At 38.9% G+C, this 22,879-nt stretch overlaps 1 protein-coding gene across 12 annotated transcripts in view; it reads right to left on the bottom strand.

Moving 5' to 3' along the window:
• The window catches only part of USP54 (ubiquitin specific peptidase 54), a 92,229-nt gene that overhangs the window by 18,462 nt on the left and 50,888 nt on the right, over nucleotides 1-22,879 (bottom strand). For all 12 annotated transcript variants that reach the window (XM_058421675.1, XM_040072140.2, XM_040072146.2 and 9 more), the window contains 10 exons: nucleotides 15,047-15,181; nucleotides 13,809-13,922; nucleotides 13,563-13,645; nucleotides 11,618-11,723; nucleotides 9,548-9,694; nucleotides 8,070-8,219; nucleotides 6,607-6,775; nucleotides 5,183-5,353; nucleotides 1,133-1,264; nucleotides 459-839 (listed from right to left, as the gene is read on the bottom strand). In XM_058421675.1, coding sequence (XP_058277658.1) covers nucleotides 459-839; nucleotides 1,133-1,264; nucleotides 5,183-5,353; nucleotides 6,607-6,775; nucleotides 8,070-8,219; nucleotides 9,548-9,694; nucleotides 11,618-11,723; nucleotides 13,563-13,645; nucleotides 13,809-13,922; nucleotides 15,047-15,181 — 1,588 coding nt within the window. The remainder of the gene's footprint in view (nucleotides 1-458; nucleotides 840-1,132; nucleotides 1,265-5,182; nucleotides 5,354-6,606; nucleotides 6,776-8,069; nucleotides 8,220-9,547; nucleotides 9,695-11,617; nucleotides 11,724-13,562; nucleotides 13,646-13,808; nucleotides 13,923-15,046; nucleotides 15,182-22,879) is intronic.

The following is a 22,879-nucleotide window of genomic DNA, read 5'->3' as shown; positions in this document are numbered from 1 at the left end:
CAACTGTCCAAACCAGCCAAATCTCCACGTAAAAGCTGCATAGCTGTAAAATCTTCCCAGATAAATCATCACTGCCTTCCAGGCTCTTATCTTCACACAAGAACTCCTCACTGATACACAAGGTACTTCCTGCACCATACTCTGAGCCATCAAATAAAAATACCATGCTGAGCCAGAGGAAAACCCAGAGCAATACAAAAACTGACTCCAAAATACGAACTTTAGACACTTCGTAACATAGCCTGTATCCGTTTAAGCAGGGTAGATGGAATTGTTTCCCTTCATTTTTCCTTAGACGGGAAGTGCAGCACGCAGAAATCAAACAGAATTACCATACATGCAGTAGCAATACCCACACAGGATTTAGTCCTCAGAGACATGACTCACCACTGACCTGAATTCTGCATTCCAAAGTTCACCTCCCGCACATTGTGAAATAAACCTTCTTAAACTCTTACCCGCTTCTTCAGAGAAAGGGCTAAGCTGAGTGTAGCCACAATGTTTCCTCTTGTCTTTACTGAAGATGCTGTCTATATTCAGAGCCTCTCTTTTGGGTCTCCACGTTGGCCGGTACCTGCCAGACGAACTGGATTTAGACTCACTGCTGGTACTCTCCACTTCCCAGTCTCGAGCATGTGCAGGCAGGCTTTTGGACGGTCGTGTTTCCGCCTGATCCACGCTGTTCCCTCCACGAGGGGAACTCTGGATGGTCTGGGAAATCTGCTGTGGTCTGCTGTGGATCATATTGCTCACTGTCTCTTTAAATTCCCTCAGCCTGCTGGTGCTGCTGGATTGTTTGGGGGCAGTTCTGGGGGCTTGTTTCTCCTTCAAGGTTTCTCCTGCAGTTTGTAGAGACAGCAAAAGCCACAAAAATAACTTCAATTAAACTAGTAGCCCTACTTGCAGCATCTCCATGCAGACTTCGAAAAGTGCAATCCAAAACAACAAAATAATAAAAATACCAACACTCCCCAAACAAACAAACCGAAACAGAACTAAATATCAAAAAGCAAAGAGAGGACTACATAAAGACAAAGATGGGAGGAACAATGAGGGAAATGTATGTCCACACTGAGAACATTAAAAACATTCAGAAAGATACTGATATTTAAAATAAAGTAACATCTCTTGCCTTCACTATGGTATCCTGATGACTGAGCCTCATCTCCTTTCCGCCTAGACCGGCTAGAACTCCTCTTGCGGTCTGCCAGCGAGCCCTTCTTTGAAACATGCCTCTGATTGCACTCACTGTCAGTCAGGTGGCCTGGAAGGAGGAAGAACACAGCAGAGATGACAGGAGCCTTCAGATCAAGTGTGCTAATTCACTGTGCTAAGAGCAGTAGGACTCTTACTTCTTAGGAACTGCAGACACTCCAACACTAACTGGCATGTTTAGCTAAGCTTTTCGTTTTGTCTTGGAGAGGATGTTCCATCTTTAAGGTCATAAAAGAACAATACATCCCCTCCAATGAGTCTGGTTAATGACAGCTTATCCACGGCCAAGAAAAAGGTGAACTCCGCTAAGGACACCATTTTCTTGCTGTCAGTTTTAGTGACTGTGAACATGAAACTCCTGAGGACAGCTTGCCAAACATCACTCTGTCTGAAAGACTCAAACACATGAACAAGATACCATCTAATAATAAATTACTGCACATCATCTGTTGCTCTGCTCTAACTATTCAACTACACTCTCTTTGCCTGCAAACACTAAGTAATCTGAGTTAGCCTAGTCTACAGTGAAGAAGCCTCACTTGGCTCTCAAGGGCCAAGCCAGCTAATTCACAACTGCCACAAGCTAAGAGCACAAACACAAACCATGAACATGGATCAGCTGACACACAACATTCCCTAACTACAGCTCGTGTCTGAACGCCAGCATTTCCTCTTGAACAGAATTTACTCCCCATTTCCTCACATTAAATGGGAATTAAGACTATTTGACATCACTATTTTTCTGTATTGCCTTTGCTTACTTCTATGGTTCTCACACAGCCACAGTCCTAAACCTGCAAGCACAAACACACGCATGGCTTTACTCACGTGAGCAGTCCCAAGCAGAGATGCAGGATAAGAAGGGAATTTATGATAAGCTACAAGGACTTTTTTCTAGCCTTTATATCACACACTTTTACCTCCCATCGGACAATAGGAAACTAAAACCCCTAATAGCAAATAGTTGGCTAACAGCCCCCAGACCACACAGCTGGCCCTCCTGAGCCTTCTCCCTGCTCTAGAGATAAGCATCAAAATCAACAACATTAAAAGCAGATTTTACATATAAAATTGTATGTTCAACACTTAAAAAAATAATTCACTGCAACTACAATTGCTACAAAGATATTACAATAAATGAGTAGGAAGGAATCCAAACAAAAAGCAAGCTAGACAAGGCTCACTTTCCATTTGCAAAGCAAAGAGTGATTTTGTGGCCAAATTTCTTGGCCACAAGCAGACTACATAAAAGAAAAGAAATTAAGAAAGCAAAAGAGAATGTTGGCGATGAAGAAAAAAGATGTGTAGCATTTTGGTAACTGAACATAAGTCTGTGCTTTGATGGATTTTTTTTCTCCCTTCACAGCATAGACTGCCACGTATCTTTCAGGAACTCCAAGAACAGTATTATCCCTGTAGTGGCTCCCCTCAAGACAGAAGAGACTTATGTTTCACTTCAGCATGCACAACTTCTCTAGTTAAACATTTCAACCTGATAGAGACTGCTTGGTTAGCATCTTTAACTACCATAAGAGAAACTACTTGACAGTATTTAGTGCTATTAGCACTAGCTGAGGGTTTGCATTGAACAAAACCCAGCCCAGCCTTCCAGAATGAGGGCTGCTAGCTTTGCATTAATATATTCTCCTCCTTTCAAAGACTGCAAATATTGTCCCATTGTCAGATATCTCATAGCCATGGAGGAGATATCAGGAATCAGAAGTCCACAGGACACAGGCTTTGTTGTCTTTACTTAGACACTCTGAAACAAAGACCCACTTAACACCCACTTTTTAAAATTCACTAAAATAACAAACCAGGACTTCTGAGTGCCTAATGATATGCTTAAAAGGTGTCTCTTGATAAACATATCCCTTAAATACCTCATCCTCCAGATTTGGGATGGCTTCACAAGAAAACAGCAATATTCAAAGGTAAAGTTTGGTTTTGTAGGGGTTGTGTGTGTGTGTCTAAGAGCATATTAGAGAAGAGAATGAAACCAAATGGGTTAAGACAGAACACCCTCTACTCCCTCCCCCTGAAACCTCAGTTGCGTGAATAGGGCAGCCAGAATACGCACATTTTTCTCAGCAGCACAGGTGGGCAGGAGCAAAGAGAGGGCTTATGCAGCCACTCCCCTGCCCCCCTTCTGAAGTACCCAGGAGCCTGAGGCCATACAACCCAATGGTGGTCCTTCCCTGGAGGATGATGTGGGACAGGGTCCATAATTTTCTGGGCTGGAGTAGTGGGTAAATGGCCATTAAATGAAGAATCCTGCTCTTGCCCAGAACGATTCAGTTGACAGGTCAGTGTGGATGGCTTCTTTATAGCCCCACGGATCCCCATTTGATGACAGAGCAGTTGTATTAGTTGGCAGACTGACTTTTTTTGGAAAGGTAGTGGGTAGGTAAAAGAAAAGGGAAATGCCCAGACAAGTGGCTAGCTAAGGGGACAGACTGATCATAGCTAAGGCTGAATCAGGGAAGATAAGGACAACTGAATTTAGGTAGAGAAATGGGCTAAACTGAAGGGAATAACACAGGATAAAATCAATAGGATAAGAAAGAAAAAGAAAAGGACAAAGTCACTTAAAATGACAGAACAAAAGGTTACATGCTGAACTTCATGCTTACATGTTTGTGACCATTCCCCTTACTCTCATTTTCTGCCAGCTTCTTCATGGTACGTTGTGCAGGAAGGAACCTAACACAATAAACTCTCTGCCATTTTTGCAGACTATTTAAATAGTATGCCAATAGCTCTTTCAATTTTGTCTTCTCTGTACTCCAAAGACAAACATACATTTTGTTTCTGCATCACTCAATTTCTGCTCCAACTTTCTTTTCTTTGTCACACCCTACCTATCACTATGACTGGTCTCTACATTATTTGCTAAAACACTGGAAGGATTGTTGGGCTATCTTAATCTGTGTATTACAGTTACCCAGACCTCTGATGAAGAATGAAAGAATACTAAATTAAGTGAACTTGAAACATTTCTTTCAGATTTTGACATACCATAGATTGTTACAAATGAAGCAAGTACAATACAAAAGAGGAACAATTTTACAAATAAAAGGACAAAGCAGTCTGACAGCTTTGATACTCTGGTACAATCTAACAGCTGCTGATTCCACTCTTAGGTCTTCTTAGAAAACCTATTTACGGCACAATAAAATAACTTTTCAAACAGAAATAGCAGATCCTATTTCTGATGCCACGGAAGTCTGACATTAACTTATGCATGACTTTTTTAGAAGTGATATTAGAAGCTACTGTATGCAGAAACAGGCTGACTGTGGACACTGGCCATGAATAATCAAGGAGATCAAGTCTTTAGACTTCCAATTTTTTCAACTAAAGAGTGTTCAGGCAGACTGTTCAGCTGCCCAAAGGAACATATATACAGACTGCCTTTTCACGGGATAGTCCAGCTTTATTTGCTTCCACAGCACAGGCAGGAAATCACCTTATGCTCCTCACTGGTGCAGTAAATACTACCAACACCCATTTACACAGAAAGTCCTTAGATGCCAAGTATGAGGGACTCTGGTGATGAAAGCACCTTTCCCAGATAGCTACAACTCCTGAAATGAAGTAACTGCCCGGAGATGAGCAAGTAGCACACACGACACTCACCAAACCCTACAACAGGGCTGTGCAGACTCCAGCCCACAGAATTATGTAACAGAGCAGGCAGTATTGTGGATAACAGGAAAACAAACCTGTAAATGCTTGTCTGGCTAGACACAGGGCTACAGAAGCCAACAAGACTTTTAAATCATGTTTTCTTTGGTGAATGTCAACGGATCATTACGAATCAAAAATTTAGGATATTAAACACCGTTCGCTATTCTATTAAAGGTTGTGTGTAGAGACAGAGGTATTTTCACCTGGAATCCACTAGAGTCATCTTATCTAATCATAATGATTGCACACAGATGTAATGGTATCTGCTATCTGCTACCTGTGTCCCTGCTGCTTTGTGAAGCTGCATCATTCTCCACATTGTAGATGACTGTCCCCTGGGAGTCAGAGGAGAAGTGACTGACCACAGACTCATGGTGTGCCTGTTTATAAGCATAGCTGTCTGTAGAGGAATCTGTCCGGGTGTCACTCGAGATGGAAGGTTCTCTCCCTGGGGAAGAAAGAAATGTCAAAGAAGCAATATCAAGCTTCAATCTTTTTCAGCTATTTTCAGCTATTATATAAGTCAAGAAAGGCTAAGAAAAGTCAAGAAAAGAGAGCAGGGGCAACTATACAGAAATTAACAGAAAAACAAAATATCAAAGATACCGACTCAGACCCAAGAACACCAGAGATTACAGGAAAAGTCTGCTCCTTTCGGAAGCAGGGAGACAGTGTCATTCCTACTGAAAACCTGTTTCTTTCTTCCTCTTTGGTAAGTCCAAGTTTATCAAATCTTTTTAATATGCAAAATTAAACTACATCCGTAGGACTGAAAGTACACATTAGTCCCACACTGAAATTATTGTTTCTTTTCAACACTGTTGAGTGCAACAACAATATGAAACACTGCTTTGAGGAAAGTAAAAAAGTTACTCAAGTATGAAATATTATAAGGGTAACAAGAACATCATGTTATAATAATTAACTGGTTTCATCTATTACGAATCAAAAGCTTATCTGGTATAAACTGTATACTGAAATACTTTTATCTGAAGCAAAGTTACCTGCTCCTTCTCAAGAAGTCAGCATTGATCCGCTTCTGAAAAGCATGAAGCATCATGACTGAGTTTCAGTACAGTAATACTTGAACTCATTAGGAGGTGAAAAGGGCAATCCTCTCCCTCCACTTTCAGTAAATGAAAGCAAAAAATCTGAACAGCTTGAAGCCTGGTGGTTATTTTACATATGTGATGCATATACTCCTTAAAACACAGGATATTAGTTTAATACTCATTTCTTGAAATTAAAGAAGAAAAAAATATAATAAAGAAGGAAGTTATACTTATGTTTAACTGCAAACACTGACCTTGAGGGCACTTCATATTTTTGGTGAGAACAAGTCCTGCAGTAAATGTCCTATTTAAGGATGGTTTAGATCTTTTGAAGTCAGACACTTCAGTTATTGAAGTCATCAATTAGTGTTCCCCTCTATATCCACACCACACCAGGTCCTTCACTTCCCCATCCCTCAATTATTTTCTCCAAACGTTTTTGGAAAAAATTGCTATCCAAACAATCAGCAGTCTCAGACCAACAGAGAGGTTCACAGATGAAATACTGGAAATCCTCTTCAGAATTCTTGATCAGCTTTAACAGGCAACAAAGACCCCTACTGACAATAATACACTCCAAAGAAGGAAAACATTCCACATGCCACATTTCAGCATGAAGGTAACAAGGCACAGAGGCCACACGGCTTACCTGAGTCTTCACTGTCATAGCAAGTCCTGCTGTATTGCTGCAAATCCACCTGAGGGGGCAAGTCTTGTGTTGACACTGGAGTTCCTCTTGGATCTGCATAGAGCAGCAGCAGAGGCTGATAGTGACCCTTAATGCACTTTGTCACAACATCTTTCCATTTTGGACCAATCTGAATTGACAACCAGAAAAAAAAGAAAAAAAAAAAAAAAAAACAAACCACAAGTAAGGTTTTCTGCCATCAGCTTCTAGAATAAGTTCTCTTTTCATCCATTACAATTCTTTCATAGTTTGATTTTCCATTGACGTATTTTAACTCCTTCTATAGCAGCACTGACCTGGACTCAATAAGAATGCTACTGAGCCAACCCAATTAAAATCCAGGTATTCATCATCCTATGGCTGAATTGATTACAATTCCTGCTAAAAACACAACTACAAAATAATTATTCTCTTTCAGATGTTTTTTTCATAAAAACCTTTTCATCCTCTGAGATGGTCTAACTTTGCATCAACCAAAAAGCAGAAGAATTTTTGTTAACGAACAGAATAAACAATAAAAGATATCAGGACAGTAAATTCAAGTCAAAGCTAATTACTTCAAGTGTGTGAATCTTTCTGCTGTGACAGAACCTTTGCAAGCACTGACAGGCCAGGCAATTAATTCACATAGTAATACTACTCTCACAAATCTTCCCCATGTACTAATACAGGTTTCACCTGACATACTGAGCATTAACTCCAACAGATTTGCTCCATAGGTGAGTATTCTACTAAAGCACTGCAATATCTATCCTTGCCAAAATTTTCTGCTAAGAAATATGATTGAACAAATGCATTAAGAGTTTTTTTTCCCCATTGGGACTGTGTTTGGCATGACTACAGCAGAAAATTTTCCTCTCACCTTTGTGATTCCATGACTAGAAGGAAAACAGAAGAGTGGTAAGAAATAATGCCAAACCATCTACTGGGTTATAATGTCATGCCAAGATCCCAGCACTGGTGTCTTTAATGTCAAGGACCTCATGCTTGGTGAAAAGGTTAAAAAAGAAGCATTAACAGAAGAGTGGAAAATTTGTTGTTGGCAGCAAACTCTAGGGAGGACTGGCATGTAGACACTCCAGCAGAGTTCAACAGCAGGTACTAAATAGCTGTACTGCTTGTCAGCAAGGGGAAGAGATGGGTGTCAGCTGTAGGCACAAGCAAACTGTAGGTTTTCAAACAACAGCATAAACACAAGAGTGAGAGCCAACAGAACAGAATTAAAAACAAGGCTTCTGAGATTTCTGGTAAGTTTTTTTTAAAATACTTCACTTTGCTGAGAAAAAAAAGGAATAACAAATTTGTGGATCCTGAGTGGGAAACCGGCAAAAAACTTGTCACAATCTGTAGAAAACAGTATAGATTTACATACAAGCAGCTAACAAATTTCCAACAGAGTCTTTTCCTAAACACTTTTTCCTCACCTCTTTGACATGAGCATCATCAAAGTACATCCACTTGCGGATTTTAGTTTGGAAGAAGAAGGTTGAATAGTGTTTTCCATAGTAACAGATCATTCCCACCAAATACAGCTCTGAGTGTTTTGCTCTGTCATCAGTTACTCTGAAGAAGAGCTTTAAGAAGGGAGGCAAGAAAATCAGAAGGAGGAATTAATAAAGTTCTCAGAATTTTACATACTGCTAAATGTTCCAAGATTTCAAAGTACTGTAGAGAGGTGTCAGGCTTTTACTTCAAAAGATAAAGACAAGGCAATAAATAAATAATCATACTATGTTTAAGCAAACCCAGAGATACAGATCAGAAATTAATTCTGACCAACCCACCAGATGCTCATAAATTGAGTGGGACTGGGAGTATGTATCTACTTGAAGGAAGACATTTACAACAATGATAAAATACCTGTTAAATAATTTAAATGTGGTTCTATTTCGAAAATTTGTACTCTGTGTCATGCTTACTGATTGTATCAAATACTGTTTAAAACATTCATTCTTTTTTGCAGAAACAAAGCAGTAGGACACTAAACAGCTGGCATTTATTCTGACTTCAGCAAGGACTATCCAGAATTTAGCATGGACCAGTTTATGATGCTAACACATAAAAGATGAACTGAAGACATCAGATCAAAAGAATTCAGCACACAGAAAAAAAAAATCTTTTCTATTTAATTGAATTTTATTAATTTAAATGCACAGGTCTCATGCTTTAGTGCGTTACTGCTTTACTACACAGAGACCATCAGCTCACACTGATTCTGTGTGCATGTTCTTTTTTAAACAATGCATTTTTTAACATAATGTGTATGTATATATTAACTATTTTATGTAGCATCTCAACGCTACAATAAGACACAGCTCTAGTTTGGTATACAGATAATTCAATGTAAAGCATCAGTTAATAAAGAGTAAGTGAATTGTCCAGGGACAAACATCTGGATTCTATTGAATTCAGTCTGTCATTCAATCACACAATGCAAGCCACCACCACTTAAAGACTGTTCAATCACAAACAATTCTTCAGTTATGACCACACACCTCATCAAAAAGAGGAGCTTAAGGTTAAAAAAAAAAAAAAACAACAACCCCAAAGACCATTAAACTACATCTTGTCTTCAAAAGAAATAGAAATAAACTGCTGTTCTTTAAAATGGAAGAGCACATATGTATTTTCATAGAAATAGCACAACCCCAATCCAGAATTTCCTTTCATTTGAAAGCATTTTTAAAGTTTTAGACATTTGAGAAACTTGAGAATATACAGTTCACAGGTTTTTCTAAAGCTTTCAGAGACACGTCAGATCTATGGTTCTGCCCTCTATTCCTCTTTTTATGGACACCAAAAAAGGTAAAGGTAGCGACTTTATATTTTTCTCCATTTGCCACTGTCGACTACCAAGAAAAAGACTGTTTTTGTAAGTAGTGCCAAAATACAAAAAACTCACATCTCCCAGCTTAAGGCAAGTTCCCAGACTGTGAATCACATCCTCAGCCAGATCAGAGTGGTCTGAGTCCCAAACCAAGCCAATGGTGATGATCTGTGGCGAGTTCATCAGCACACGACGAATACGGATCTTTTCCCCACAGTTACTCTGAGCATGTAAAGAAAACAAGACACTGAATATAATTCTGCACTTATTATAATGTTAGGGCAAGGCAGTAACAAGTGTAAGTCTCAGAAGTACAACTTCCAAAGAGGAGGCGGTGAAACACAGCAGACACGCTCAGTGCCAAGGTAGGAGCTTCTCATATCATAGATGAGATGTGCATTCTCAAGCTTTAAAGTGAACACTGCCAATTCTTCCTCCTGCTATTGATAATGATTAAAACACAGAGCACAAAAACAAGCTTGTTTAAAAAAAGATATGCAAATGTACACAAAAGACCCCGGTAACATTCTTAGGAATAGGATGGGAAGGTCACTTTTGATCAGAATCTCAGATTAAAAATTGTATGTACTGAGACTGATGCCTTATATGACTATGTCAGAGAAATTTTCTGCTTCTCTGAAAAAGCAGAAAAAGTCCTGCTTCACTGTTAAATTTGAGTGTTTCTACATGGTACCTCAAACATCTCATCTTAGACAGTATAGTTAGGTCAGTATTTGTATAAATATGAGAATGGCAGCTAGAAGATCGGGGAATAAGAGTTGTTCCAGTAACTCATAGGAGTTCTACAATTCTTATTTCCTGTTTTGATCTTTCTTCCCATTTTTTACTTTTTCAGTAAGTACCAGGGCATTTTGCAGGGGAGGGGGGTGTAAACAACGCAATGGAGTGGGGGGACACAACAGAAACTATGACAAAGTCCAGTTGCAACATTCATTTTTTTTCCCTGAGGCACATCACATAGGCACCCCTACAAGACTGCAGGAAAAATACCATTTTCATACTGAGAATTTTTTCTGTGGTCTACAGAGTCCAGTTTCACAACTGGATATAATAATTTCTGACACTAAAACCAGGGAAGAGATTGCAAAGAGTCTCTTCCCCACAGCCACCTAGAAAATTTAACCAGAATTTCAATCCCAACCATCAGTGAGAGACAAAAATGAAAAATTAAAAAAGCAAAAAAGAAACTGTAGAGGACTCTGATGTTTAAATATAGATATGAGGTTTTAATATTAAGATTTAATTAATTTATTTTTAAATTTAATATTAGTATTTTAATATTAAGATTACTTTATTCACGCATATTTTGAAAGTGTCATTTAAAGTACAAGCAATTCTGTTTATTACCCCCCAACCAATCTTACTCTCAAATTGTCTTCTTTGCTTCAGCATTTTCAGCATGACAGTAGGAACATGACATCCTGCTAAAAAGCTTTCTTTGCATAACTTTGAGACCATATTTAGCTAAACCTAGAATTTTTTTTTTTTTTAATACAAAAAGAAAGGGACAGCAAATGCTGGTATGCAATTTTATTCAACTGATTATCTCACAGTCAAAGAGCAGTTTGCCCTGACCAAGAACACATTTCTACTAAATTTCACATTCTTTGGTTATTAAATAGCTGAACTCATATGCACCTTTTAAATGACAATAGAATACCTTAATTCCTTTTACTGAGATAAGTAAGCCACCATTGGCCAATATTAAAAAGTAGTAGATATTTCAATGGAGACTTTTACTGAAGGCTTCAGAGTTACAAATTGGGAGGGGAGTCAGGTATAAAATGGAAACACACTGGCCTCAGGACCAGCTACACAAGCACCTAACAATAGCATCACATCAAGCAGCAACTCTGCAGCTGTCTTCTGCGCTCCCTATTAATCAATATGTAAAGAAAGTTTGATGATAACTCTTTTTGCATATTTATTAAAAGGCAGAACAAGATATTGAACTTTTACTTTAGAAATCTAGCACTTATGACATACATAAAAAATAAGCATCTGTTCCTGTTTTTAATACTTGTGGCTAGTCAAAGAAGCACCTATCACCACTAGGATTTCCCTCCCTTCACTGAGTAACTGTGCCATACTGAATTCACACCCAAGGAAAAGGAAGTTACTCACTGGACAGTTTCTCAGGTCCCCCATAGTGCTGGCGTTCTGCAGGAGCTCTCCAAACATATCTGGAGTTGGTTTCTCCCTCCTCTCCAGCATACAAATAGCTTGATTGCTTCAGTGTAGACAAAGCACAGAAAACAAAAGTTTCAGATTAAAATAAAAACACAAACCCACACTAATCTAGTATATGTTTAACCTAATTTTTTTAAGTTAAGAACTTTATAATACACAACATTTTTTATATTTAATATCGTAGTACAGATAAAACCACATAATTGTGAGTTACTACATCTTCCACAAAAATACTGCATAAGGAAAAGAAGTAAAACTCAAAACAGAAACAGATTGTTTGGCTTAAATTTTGTATCTTAAAAGAAAATGTAAGCATTCTGATAAATACCTGGTTTCAAAACGAAATATTTGCTTCAAAATATACTCCCTTCAATAATCAGAATTATAGAAAGTAGCACAGACACATTCTGAATAAAATTACAAACTAAAAATAGAACAGTACCCAATTTATTTCACTGTCCAAGTTGAAAAAAGATGCCAACAGGTACGTAAGAGAATTAATACTCAAAGCATGTTCAAGCTTAAAATGGTTTGAGAGGTAAATAAATATATTAATATGTATTGGTATTTCTAAAATAATGCATGACTTAAGAGCTATTGTGATACTTCCTAAAAAATACTGAATAGCATTTATATAACTATTTCCCCCTTTTTGTAATAAATAATATTCTGATACACAGTGTCTGCTGGAACCTAACAAAAATCTACAGCTTGATGGAACAGCAGGCAGAGGCCACAAGGGGGATGCTTTACAGTACTCTTGCTACTCAGGTAACGCGGTACCTTTTAAAAGATCTTCATGTGAAGAGCAACTAGCAGTTTTCATGACAATTTTTTCAGGCTCTGTAACTACATATCTCACATGCCAGACATAAAACAAAGAGAAGTTCTAATCCCAATAAAAACTTCAAGACAGAAACAAGTAACAGATTCCCGCCTCAATCAGATTTAAAAAGCTTTTCACTGAGCAGCCATCCACTCAAAAAGATTTCTCCAGCATTAGTTCAAACAATCTGCTGCAGACCCAGAGCTCATGCTCTGTGCACTGCCTTTAGTGAAAGCTCATAGTGTCCTGGGAAGTTCCCTCATAACTAGATTAAACAAGAGCTATAAATTTGTCCAAGAAAAGAGGATTTGAGGAACTACAGGCTGGTCAGTCTCACTCTACCACCTGGGGCCATGACAGACCAAATCAATCCCCTTGGAAATCAACCCCCTGCATGTGAAGGATAAGGTGAGGCAGAGCAGTCAGCGTGGATTTACCAAGGGCAAACCATATCTGACCTCCAGCGAGAACTTCCCTTTCTGCATCGTCCCCTCATTACCAGGGAACTGACCCGGTCACCACAAAGGAGGAAAAAACCCTCCAGTTCAGAACCGGAACAGGCAGCTCAGAGGAGTCATGGCATTTCTGTCCTTCAAGCACTTTCAAAATTCAGCTACACACAACCCCAAGCAGCCTGATTTAGCTTTGAAGTTAGCCCTGCTTTAAACGTGAGGATGGAGTGGATGTCCAAAGGTCCTTTTCAACGTAATTTTTTTTGTTTTTATCTGTCTTCTTAAATCACCTGCTCCCACATTGAAGTCTTTCAAAATGTACATGATTCCTTGCTACTACAGTTGTCAATATTCAGAATCATAAACAAGCAGACACACTGATCCACGCCTAAACTGCCATCTTCTGCTTCACTAAATCCTTATGTTCTTCATCAGTTACCAAAGGTCTGCCAACTTCGAACAAACCATGTTCTAGACATTAAATCTATAAAGATCATAAAGATCCAACTACAACACCAATATGGGGGGAGGAAAAAAAAAAAAAGACAAAAAAAGGGTGGGGCAGGGAAGGAGATAGGGAGGTTCCCTGTGAAAAACTCACCAGAGTGAGGTTGTGGAAATATAATGTACCATCTGGATGAAAGGTAACGGGTCAGAGGTGGCACCACAACTGGTACAAACACACTAAAGAGAAAGAAAATATGTAATACATTGGCAAGATTAAATAGGTATTTCCATTCGACACTTCTGCCTGTACATTTCTTTACTGTGGCAATGCATGTTTTAGGAATGAAGACATAAAACTTGAGAGCTGGGCCTTGGTATTAAGCACATATCATTACCTCACCTGCTCAAATAAAGTCATCGCAAACTTCTGGTGGGAAACACAATGCGGTGCAGTGCAAATATCTTCCTTTGTCTCATCTGCAATGTGGAAGTGAATTCGCATTAACAGGTTTTCCTAGACAAAGGAAAAAAGGAAAAAATGCATTAGATAATTTCAACTGCAGACAAAAGTTAAGATATATATCACAAAAGCATGTCAGATGCAATAATATTACAGACAGAAGGCTCCTGCAAACTTGTGCAAGTTACTTCAAAAACGAAGAAGTTGTTATTTCTTGGATAAAAAAAGGAAACACCCTCCACTTCTGATTTGAAATGCTGGATCAGGTAACCATTTATTTTATTCACTAGCACTGCTGAAGACTCTGCTGCTGATTTTTCTATCCAGTTCTCAAGCAGTCATAGATATGACCAAATGTAACAGAGAACCTATGCAGTTTTAAACACCACTGGATTGACACTAACTTCTCATCAACGCAAAAGAAATCAACTTCTGCATTCCACAAGAGTTTTGAAATCTGCCACATAGTCTATATTCAATCAAGAACAGGGAGAACTAAAAAGTGAAGAGGCAGACTAAATTCTGTATGAAACAAAAAGACTGAACATTTTCTAAGTATTAATTCATACAACTACATCTGTTTTAAAGTTCTCAGGAGCTCTTGTCCCAAGTCCTTCTCTCCTCCCACTGTTGCCAGCATTAATCTGTGGGTGCCAGAAATCTCTTGATAACTCTTCCAGCAGAACATTTTTCACTAACACTACTAGCTGCCTGGGTGGCTTATTGGCCTGCAATAAATAGGTCAAGATTAATTATTTGTCAAAACAGCTCTAACACTGTACAATTTCCCTTGAAAAGTTTTCCTGTGAAAATGCAATTTCAGAATAACTGGCAAATAAAATGTCCTTTCACCCTTTTGAGCTGATCCTTAAAACTAGAATCCTGGTCCATTCTTTAGTGCAATTTTTTCCATCATTCATATCTAAAGCACACTGGAGAGGGCAAGCAGAACATATGCAAAAGAAACGGTAAAACTGGTTACCGATGATATTACCATTTCCAAATCATCACCCTGCACTTCTCCAGGCCAGACGTGCAAAGTCTGTTGCAATTTGGGGAAAGGAAAAATAGAAGGGAAAAAAAAATTGAGGAGGAAAAAAAAAAAAAAAAAATCAGGGAAGATTGTGTAGTGGGGGGCCACATGTCTGCCTGTGAAACCATCTTTCAGTTATACTCACAAAACATTCAGCAGCATCATCCATGATGCCCAGCTGGAAGCGTTGCTCATCCTGAAATGTCTTTGCAAGAGCAGTGCGCAAGGCATCAGAAGGCAGCACCTTCTCACTGCTACACTGAAACTGGTTGAATATACCCTAGTAAAAAATCCAAAAAGATAGTTAACTTACTGCATTTTCCAAAATATGACTCAATTTCTCTGAAAGCAAATGGCAAATATTTAACTTGTTTGGATCCTGAAACACACGGATACTTGTACGGTACACAGACTACAAGAGAAAATCCTAAAAGTTCCTCCTTTGAAATCATATGCACCTTTGTGTATTTCTTCCTTTCACACGTACAAGGGAGGGTTAGGAGTTTAAGAGGAAATTTACCTCAGTGCCAATCCCCCCTGGATCTATTTTTCTTTTTCCAAATCTGATTCCTGAAGCAAATACAATGAAAACCAAACTTTTGTACTTCTTATTCCCATCTCTCCCTCTCCATTAAACTTTCTCACTTCAAGCTTACCCGTGCCACCTTGTTCCCTCTTTTAAGCAACTCCTTCCAAACATCTCTAGCCCTTGAACAGCCTCAACTTGATACTTGCACGCTTTATGAAATTCACCTTTCATAAGTCCAAGTGGGCAAGAATTAGATGATTTTTGTATCAGCATGACGTGAATAGGAATGGCAGTTCCTATGTATAGCCAGCTGTTCACTTGCTGCCATAAACCTGCATTTTCATAACTGTAACTCACACATCACCTGGGTAACAACCATTTGCAAGGATGGGTAGTTCTAAAAAGACACATTATTGTCTGGAGTGTGGGTTATATGCATGGAAGTTCTGTACACATTCCCCAACTGATTAAACACCCACATTTATTTTGTGTGCACATGTGTGTCAAATATCCAAAGCATCATGTGAACAGTTAACTTTCACTGTACCCTTCCTACAAAAACAGCAACATCCTTCTGTATGCAAGATCCTCAGTCTAAGAAAAACACTTCTAGTCCTTATTTTAATAGAAGACAACTCTCCACCACTATGCTCTACTTTCCACCTCATTTCATATGACAAGCAGCCATCTTCATCAGTGTCAATCTCAAAATTCTGCTTGTCCTTTCCTATAAAACTTTCCTCACAATTTCTCTCAAGACTGTGGAAAAGCTCAATTCATACTGCAGGAGAGGAAAAAGCAATCACCTTTAATTGTGCACTAGTCTGCTTTTCTGCCTTCTAAACTTAGTAAAATGAGGAAAAACTCAAACTGGTTTGCCTGCTTGATTTTCTTTCATATCTATACATATCTGCAGTGATTCACAATTCACATAGCACTACTTCCTTTAACTACAGAAACCTTCTCCCCAACCTACTTAGGATCTACATTAATTGGAAACAATCTAAATCTTTCTCTCCTTTAACTATTTTCACTTGTTTCTTACCAGGAAATGAGAAGGTAAGCTGGGAGGTTTGCCAAATGGTACAATCAAAGGCAGCACACCAACCTCTATGGCCCTACCACTTCTGCCATAGGAATGGTACAATCTATAGTGCTGACACAGTCTAAAACAGATGTATCACGCCTATGCCTCTTTACTGCAACTTTCATTTTGGTGGTCCTCAACGTGCTCATTCATGGATTAACAGCCCATTGTGCTGAAGCCCACAACTCTTCTACTGTTGCCTTTATTAGAGTATCAGAACCATGAGAAAAGGGTAATGAAGAGAAAGCTGAGAGGCTGTATGATACTTCATGAACTACAGACAATACTCCTCCTCAGCCATCTTTTATATACACAGACATAAAACAGAAAGGATGACAACGTCTCTGCACTTAAACTAGATCGCCATTTCTGTCACTCTCATAACTGAGCAAGTTTCATGTTTCATTAGTGAATTTTCTCATTTCAGTGACTCTCAAGAAAAAGAAAAAAAGGCAGTGAAGCATAACTCCATCCTGCTTCACATTTTACATTAAATAACTTAAGAGCCCTTCAAAATATTCACAACTGTGCTTCAGAAATGTGTTTATTCTGTTTATTCGATCTCACTTCACAGATCTGAGACACTTGTCTAGCAACTGGTCCACAACCTCACTGCCGTGAGCTGATGGGCAGGACCTGTTTTGCTTCAATGAGAGCCCTGAAATGGCTTTGCACTCCTGAGGGGTGAGAAACAATGCATGCTCTAAATTAGGTAAAAGGAGAAGCAAACAAGGAAACTGAAGCCCTTCTTTTAAACTTCCATCTTTAAAGAAACAGTACACTTACCATGGAACAAAAAATAATTAAGCAATGTCAATCATGTGAAGAATGCAAAAATCAGGATGTAACAGATCCCAATATTACATGGAAGAATGCTTCCTCAAATTTGTAATGACATGGCAAACAATGGTATATAGTCTTATTTAGATTACAATAGAGGAAAAAAAATCTTAAAATCAGTGAGTAATTGTGCATTTTAATCTAATAAAGATCAAATCTTATGTCATTGCACAGCACAGTTTAGAGCACATTGGAACCCAGTGCTTGTAGGAAGTCCCAAAAGCAGCTCAAATGAAGTCAAAAGCACTTTGAACACAGGGGAGTTTGTTTTTTCTTAGGTTTCAGTCAGTGGGGTTGGGTTGGGGTTTTGGAGGGGAGATGGGGTTGTTGGGATTGATTCCCCTTTCTTTTTCAAGATAGGTTCTTTGCTCCCCTTCAGAACAAGTCTTTCTTGTCTCTCAGCCTTAGATGGACAGGTACAGCATTTCCTGCAATTTCATCACTTTACATTATCTAAGTCAGATCTCCCTTCTTCATTTAAGGTCTTGCCTGTGAGCGATGCTGTTAATTGCTCAACCATTGGTTCCATACACAGGTATGAGAGCCAGCTCAGTGCACACCAGGAAAGCACTCCTCATTCTGCCCCAGGAGTTCTCACCACACCTTTCTTCCAAGTTTATGGAATGTGGCAACTTCATATACAAAACATACAAACTTCGTTCTCCTCCAAAAACTTCTTCAACTTCTTCTGAAACTGAAGATGGTGGAAATCCCACCAGTGCACTCACTGCACTGATGATCCCCTTCTCTACATTCCAAGACAAATGTGCCCCTAACAGCAGCAACAATATGGATGGAGACTGCTAAAAGCCCCATGAAAATGCAGAGTTTCTTCTATTTTACCTGTCTGCAGTAACTAAAATCAAGGATGCTGAACAAAAAAATAATTAGTTTAACATAAAACCTAGGAATTACTAATACTGTATTAATAGCAGTCTACACTAGGGACACATTCTTGGTACCTTGGTCAGTCTACAAGCTAAGACAGAACAGTGTGAGCAAGGGATTTTTCAGATAGGACATCTGTGTTCTGGTTATAATTCCTATGAGATGTCTATATGGAAAAGAAGCCCATCTCTCTTCACATCCCCTTCCCTACAGCTCTTCAAAAGTCCGGAAGGGGTAGCAGAGAATAAAATTAGCGAGTGCATGTGTTCTTTAAGACTGATAAATTCACAAAGTCCATCTAGCTACATATGGTTCTTCCCCAAACACTAAGATCAACTCCAATTACATTGTTATCTTTCACCAGCTTGCTCTCAGATGGGTCCAAACCTGGACCTTCCTTAACCATCTCAAACAATCAATTGTAGGGCCTCACTTTGTTTTTTACTATTCAGAAGGATTATTCATATTTTTTTAACTGAAGGCTTCGTGTCCTTTCTACTACTACACAGCTGGGCCTCTGACACACATCAGAGTCAGTGGGCTTCCAGTGTCCTCCACTTTGGGAAGTGTGGGTGTGGGGATCAGCATGAACTTTCTATATGTATATTGATCAAAGATCAAATAAAGGTAAACAACGTAAATTTTGAGACAAGGTACGTTAATTACGTAACTCTTCAAGAAATCTTGAAGATATTTCAGAGCACTAAAATTCACAAGCATCATCATAAGCCAAGTTTTTTTTCAGCTGGTTTAAATAAAGAATAATAGAGAATAAAGATAGCAAGTATTCTTTTAGGTAATTCATGGGAGTGACATACATTCTTGAGAGTTCTTTTAAAAATTTGAAAGTTGCAGTAACTGTGAACCCCTCCCCTCCTAATTTACAAGATCTCCCAATTATCTTTAATAGTGTTTGGAATCAACTTCTTCCCTAGGAAAGAAGTATTCCATTGATTTGGGATGAACGGACATCTGCAGTGTGTAACTAACCATCCTGATGAAACAAACCAAGCTTGATATACATTCACATGTGACTTCTTAATCAAGCATGCAAAAGTAGGCTGACATAAGAATAACTTGATGGATGTAGACAATAGGGAACAGCTACTGAATCAGAACAGTGTTCATGCACTGGAATTTTGAGTTGTGTCCTTGGCAGCTTTCTGAGAACTAACTACTCCCTTCCAGAATTACACAGAAGTTTCTTCTCTATAGGAATAACACTGCAGCTCTAGTTGTACGGTGTTTCAAAGAACAAAACACGTTCCCCTCAAATGCCTCAGAATTCCCTACACTAATCAATTGCTTAGGTTTTGGTGATAGGATTCTTGTTTGCATAATTTTTTTTAAACTTTGTCTCCATTTCAATAGCATGCCCTTCTTACCCTATTCAATTCAGAGAACCTTTCTTCTGTTCATGGCACCTAATCTCTCATTCAGAACATCACACTCTGCCCGTGAACTCTTGTACTCAGCACAACAACCTGTTTCAAACGGTTGCTAAAAATCACTTTTCTCCTATCCAAATACATCAGCCTCCACCCACAGTACTTCCACTAGATCACATTTCTTCCCCACATTTCCTCATATTATATTCACCTTCAAGGCTGCAACAAACTCTAGGTCTATTTGGTTTTGTGTCTCTTGATCTCTTTTCAAACCTCCAAGTCTGATAACCATCAACCTAGATTTCCATTTATTCCTGTCTTTTAGGTCTCTTCCATTTGTACTCACACTGCACCCTGAATATTCAAGATCAGGTCCTCAATACAGACTCTGTCAAGTCAGGCACTCCTGGCTACTACCAAAATCAAGTGAAAATAATACTTTCCACAAGTGTTGTTTAGGAAGGCAGCAGGGAAAGAAATTCAAATCATAGAACATGCACATCTACTAGGTAACAATTCATTAACTTCTTGATCAAGATCAAAATAACCAATTGTTATTTAGAAGCCTCAATTACCAGTTTATTAACTCAGGAAACTGTACTTGATGCTAGTTTATTTGGCAGGCAGTTAACTGCAAGTGCCAACTGAAGAAAAAAGTTCAAGCAATAGAAGTAATTATTTTATATATTTTGACTACTGTTTTACCCTGAAATACTACTGTCATTTGAAAAAAGCATGGAACAAGAGGATGAAATCTTTGCAACCAACCTATTATGGTCTCAACCACATGATGAACATTTCATAATAAATCACTCAATTTCAAGCAAGTGGCTTTTCAGAACCAACTATAGTTATTCCACTTTTTCAAAGTGCTGTAAAACCCTACTGTTCTCCATTTTCATTCTAAACAACATCACTTCTACACAGAAAATTCACACTCTTCCTGCTTTTGTTGCTCATGACAAAACAACAGAAAAGACCAGCTCTATTAGAATTTATCAATCAATAGAACATTCTTCTTTGTGACCTACAAAAAACACTCTGTCCTGTATCCTGGCACTATGGAGCTCCCAGTACAATCCCTGGAAGGAGAACAAACTCTCTGTGGCATGCTCAGTACAGTGGACGGATTTCCCCCTTCCTACCCTCTTCCAGCTGTGATAAACACCAAAGCAAAGTCATACTGGAAAAAAAAAAAGAAAATAAACCAAATCATAGTAGACTTCAGCATAAATAATAAATCAAAAAGCTGTTCCAGTGTTACTGCAGGCAAACCACACAGTGGTAAGGACAGCTTGTGTATTGAAAAAAATATTTAAATAATGCCACATCTTAAGGAGCAGTGTTAGTGATTCTAGCAAAAGGTTTGCAGATCTCCCGTTTTATAGATGTTGATGCAACGTTCCTTCCAAACAACCAAGGAATGCATATCTGGTATGATTTCAAGGTGCATTTTCTAGCTACATAAACACAGTCAGGTAGCACATCAAATTTTAAAATTACTTCAAGAATTTGTGATATGGAAGTCTTCGATGTGGTACAAAAATAAAACGTGATTTGATCAGGTGTGACATCACTGTCCTGTGATCCCATATTTGAAATTACAAGAAATATTTAGAGAGCTAAGTGAGCACTTACAGTAAATACTGTGCATGACATCCAAATCCCTAGAAACAGTTGGAACAAGTCAAGAAAGTGTGGAAAAAATACAACTTCTTCAGTGTTATCCCATGGCTAAATTTAGCTTAGAGAAGACTATCTTCCTCTAGAGCCAAAAGGAAGAGGATGTCACTTTCAGAGCAACATTTCAGAGTAGGAGAAGAGCATGGACCCTCTTCTGTACAACACAGCTGGTGTCAGGTACGCTGTGAAGGGACCCTGAAGTGAAGTAGGGGAACATGACATAGGCTCCTCCCCACAAGTATCGTCCCTTTCCCAGGCCAGGCTGGAATCCGAACATGCCAGCATGCTCCGAAGAAGAGTAAAAACATGGCCTGCCTCCACCTTGCTCGGTCTGGACAAGTATTTTGGGCAGATCCACCTGACAGCATGCAAGGCTAATTACCTCTCCCCAGACCCTAATAGGAGATTTTCGCATGGTCTAGAGCTCCAAATTCTGGTGTTCCCACTGGATCCAGCCACTTCTTCTCCCTCATCTTAGCAAAGCCTAAGGCAAGATTCAAGAAAAAGAGGATGTCAAAGACCTGGAGGCTAATCCAGCATTACTCTGGCAGGACAACAGGTAAAGGCTTCCAGAGCAGAAAGGAGAGCTGGGGCAGGGAAGAGATGAGCACAGAAAGGAGGGGATGACCCTGCTGCCCTGGCACACAAAACATGCTCTTGGTGATGCTTGCAGTATTAGGTGCACATTAAGCACATAATCTCACTTGTCTTATAGAAGCTTACACGTAACATGTACCAGACAGACAGACCGACCTTCACAGGAGGAAAAAAAAAATAGAGCAATTTGAAAACACTTATCCAGAGGGCAGCAGAGAACGAGTAAATACCTTGAACAGCCTTTCCCCCCCTTCTACTGCCAGCTTAAGGAGTAACATGAAGATGGATGCGACCATCTCCACGGTTTGGGGTTGTCCCTTGTGAATACCCCTCCCTTTGCATTCAAGCAAGACAGCTTATGTTTCTGGTGCCCAGAGGTTTCATTGGGGGGTTGAGGGGACGTTTGCACCCCCAATTTCTCTTAGAGTCAAGTGACAGTCCTTATAACTCACCTTTATAATAGTATTTGACTTGATAACAACACAACAAGGGGGAGAGGGAAACTTTCAAATACTTACATACACACATCAATATTTTACACAAAATAATAAAAGTGAAAGCTTGGCACAACATCACCCAGAGAAAGAGTTTCTGGAATAGATTTTGGTAGGTCACAGCAGTCTCCCACAAAGAACAGACTGCAGACAGAGTAAATGCTAACTTTTTGATTTGGATCCAGTTGGAATTTACTTTTTCAAGTTCTGGTTACTGCCCATATTCAAAAATACTTGCCTAGGTAATCCTTTAATTGCTTATGTGTTCTTTAGTTTTTATGAGCTCTAGAAATTCTGCACACAACTAGACACAAGTTTCCCAAAATGTGCAGAAGTAGTAGAGGATTTGGTGCAACATTATTGCTTTATTGGAATTTAAGGGTTGTAACAATTCCCAGCTAGAAACATTATTGTTAAGAACTTCAGGTAGGAAGAAACCAAACAAAACCAGAAACACACACACACACAAAAC

The sequence above is a fragment of the Hirundo rustica genome, chromosome 8 (assembly GCF_015227805.2).
Source record: "Hirundo rustica isolate bHirRus1 chromosome 8, bHirRus1.pri.v3, whole genome shotgun sequence".
Taxonomy (NCBI): domain Eukaryota; kingdom Metazoa; phylum Chordata; class Aves; order Passeriformes; family Hirundinidae; genus Hirundo; species Hirundo rustica.
This window is presented reverse-complemented; position numbering and strand designations above follow the sequence as displayed.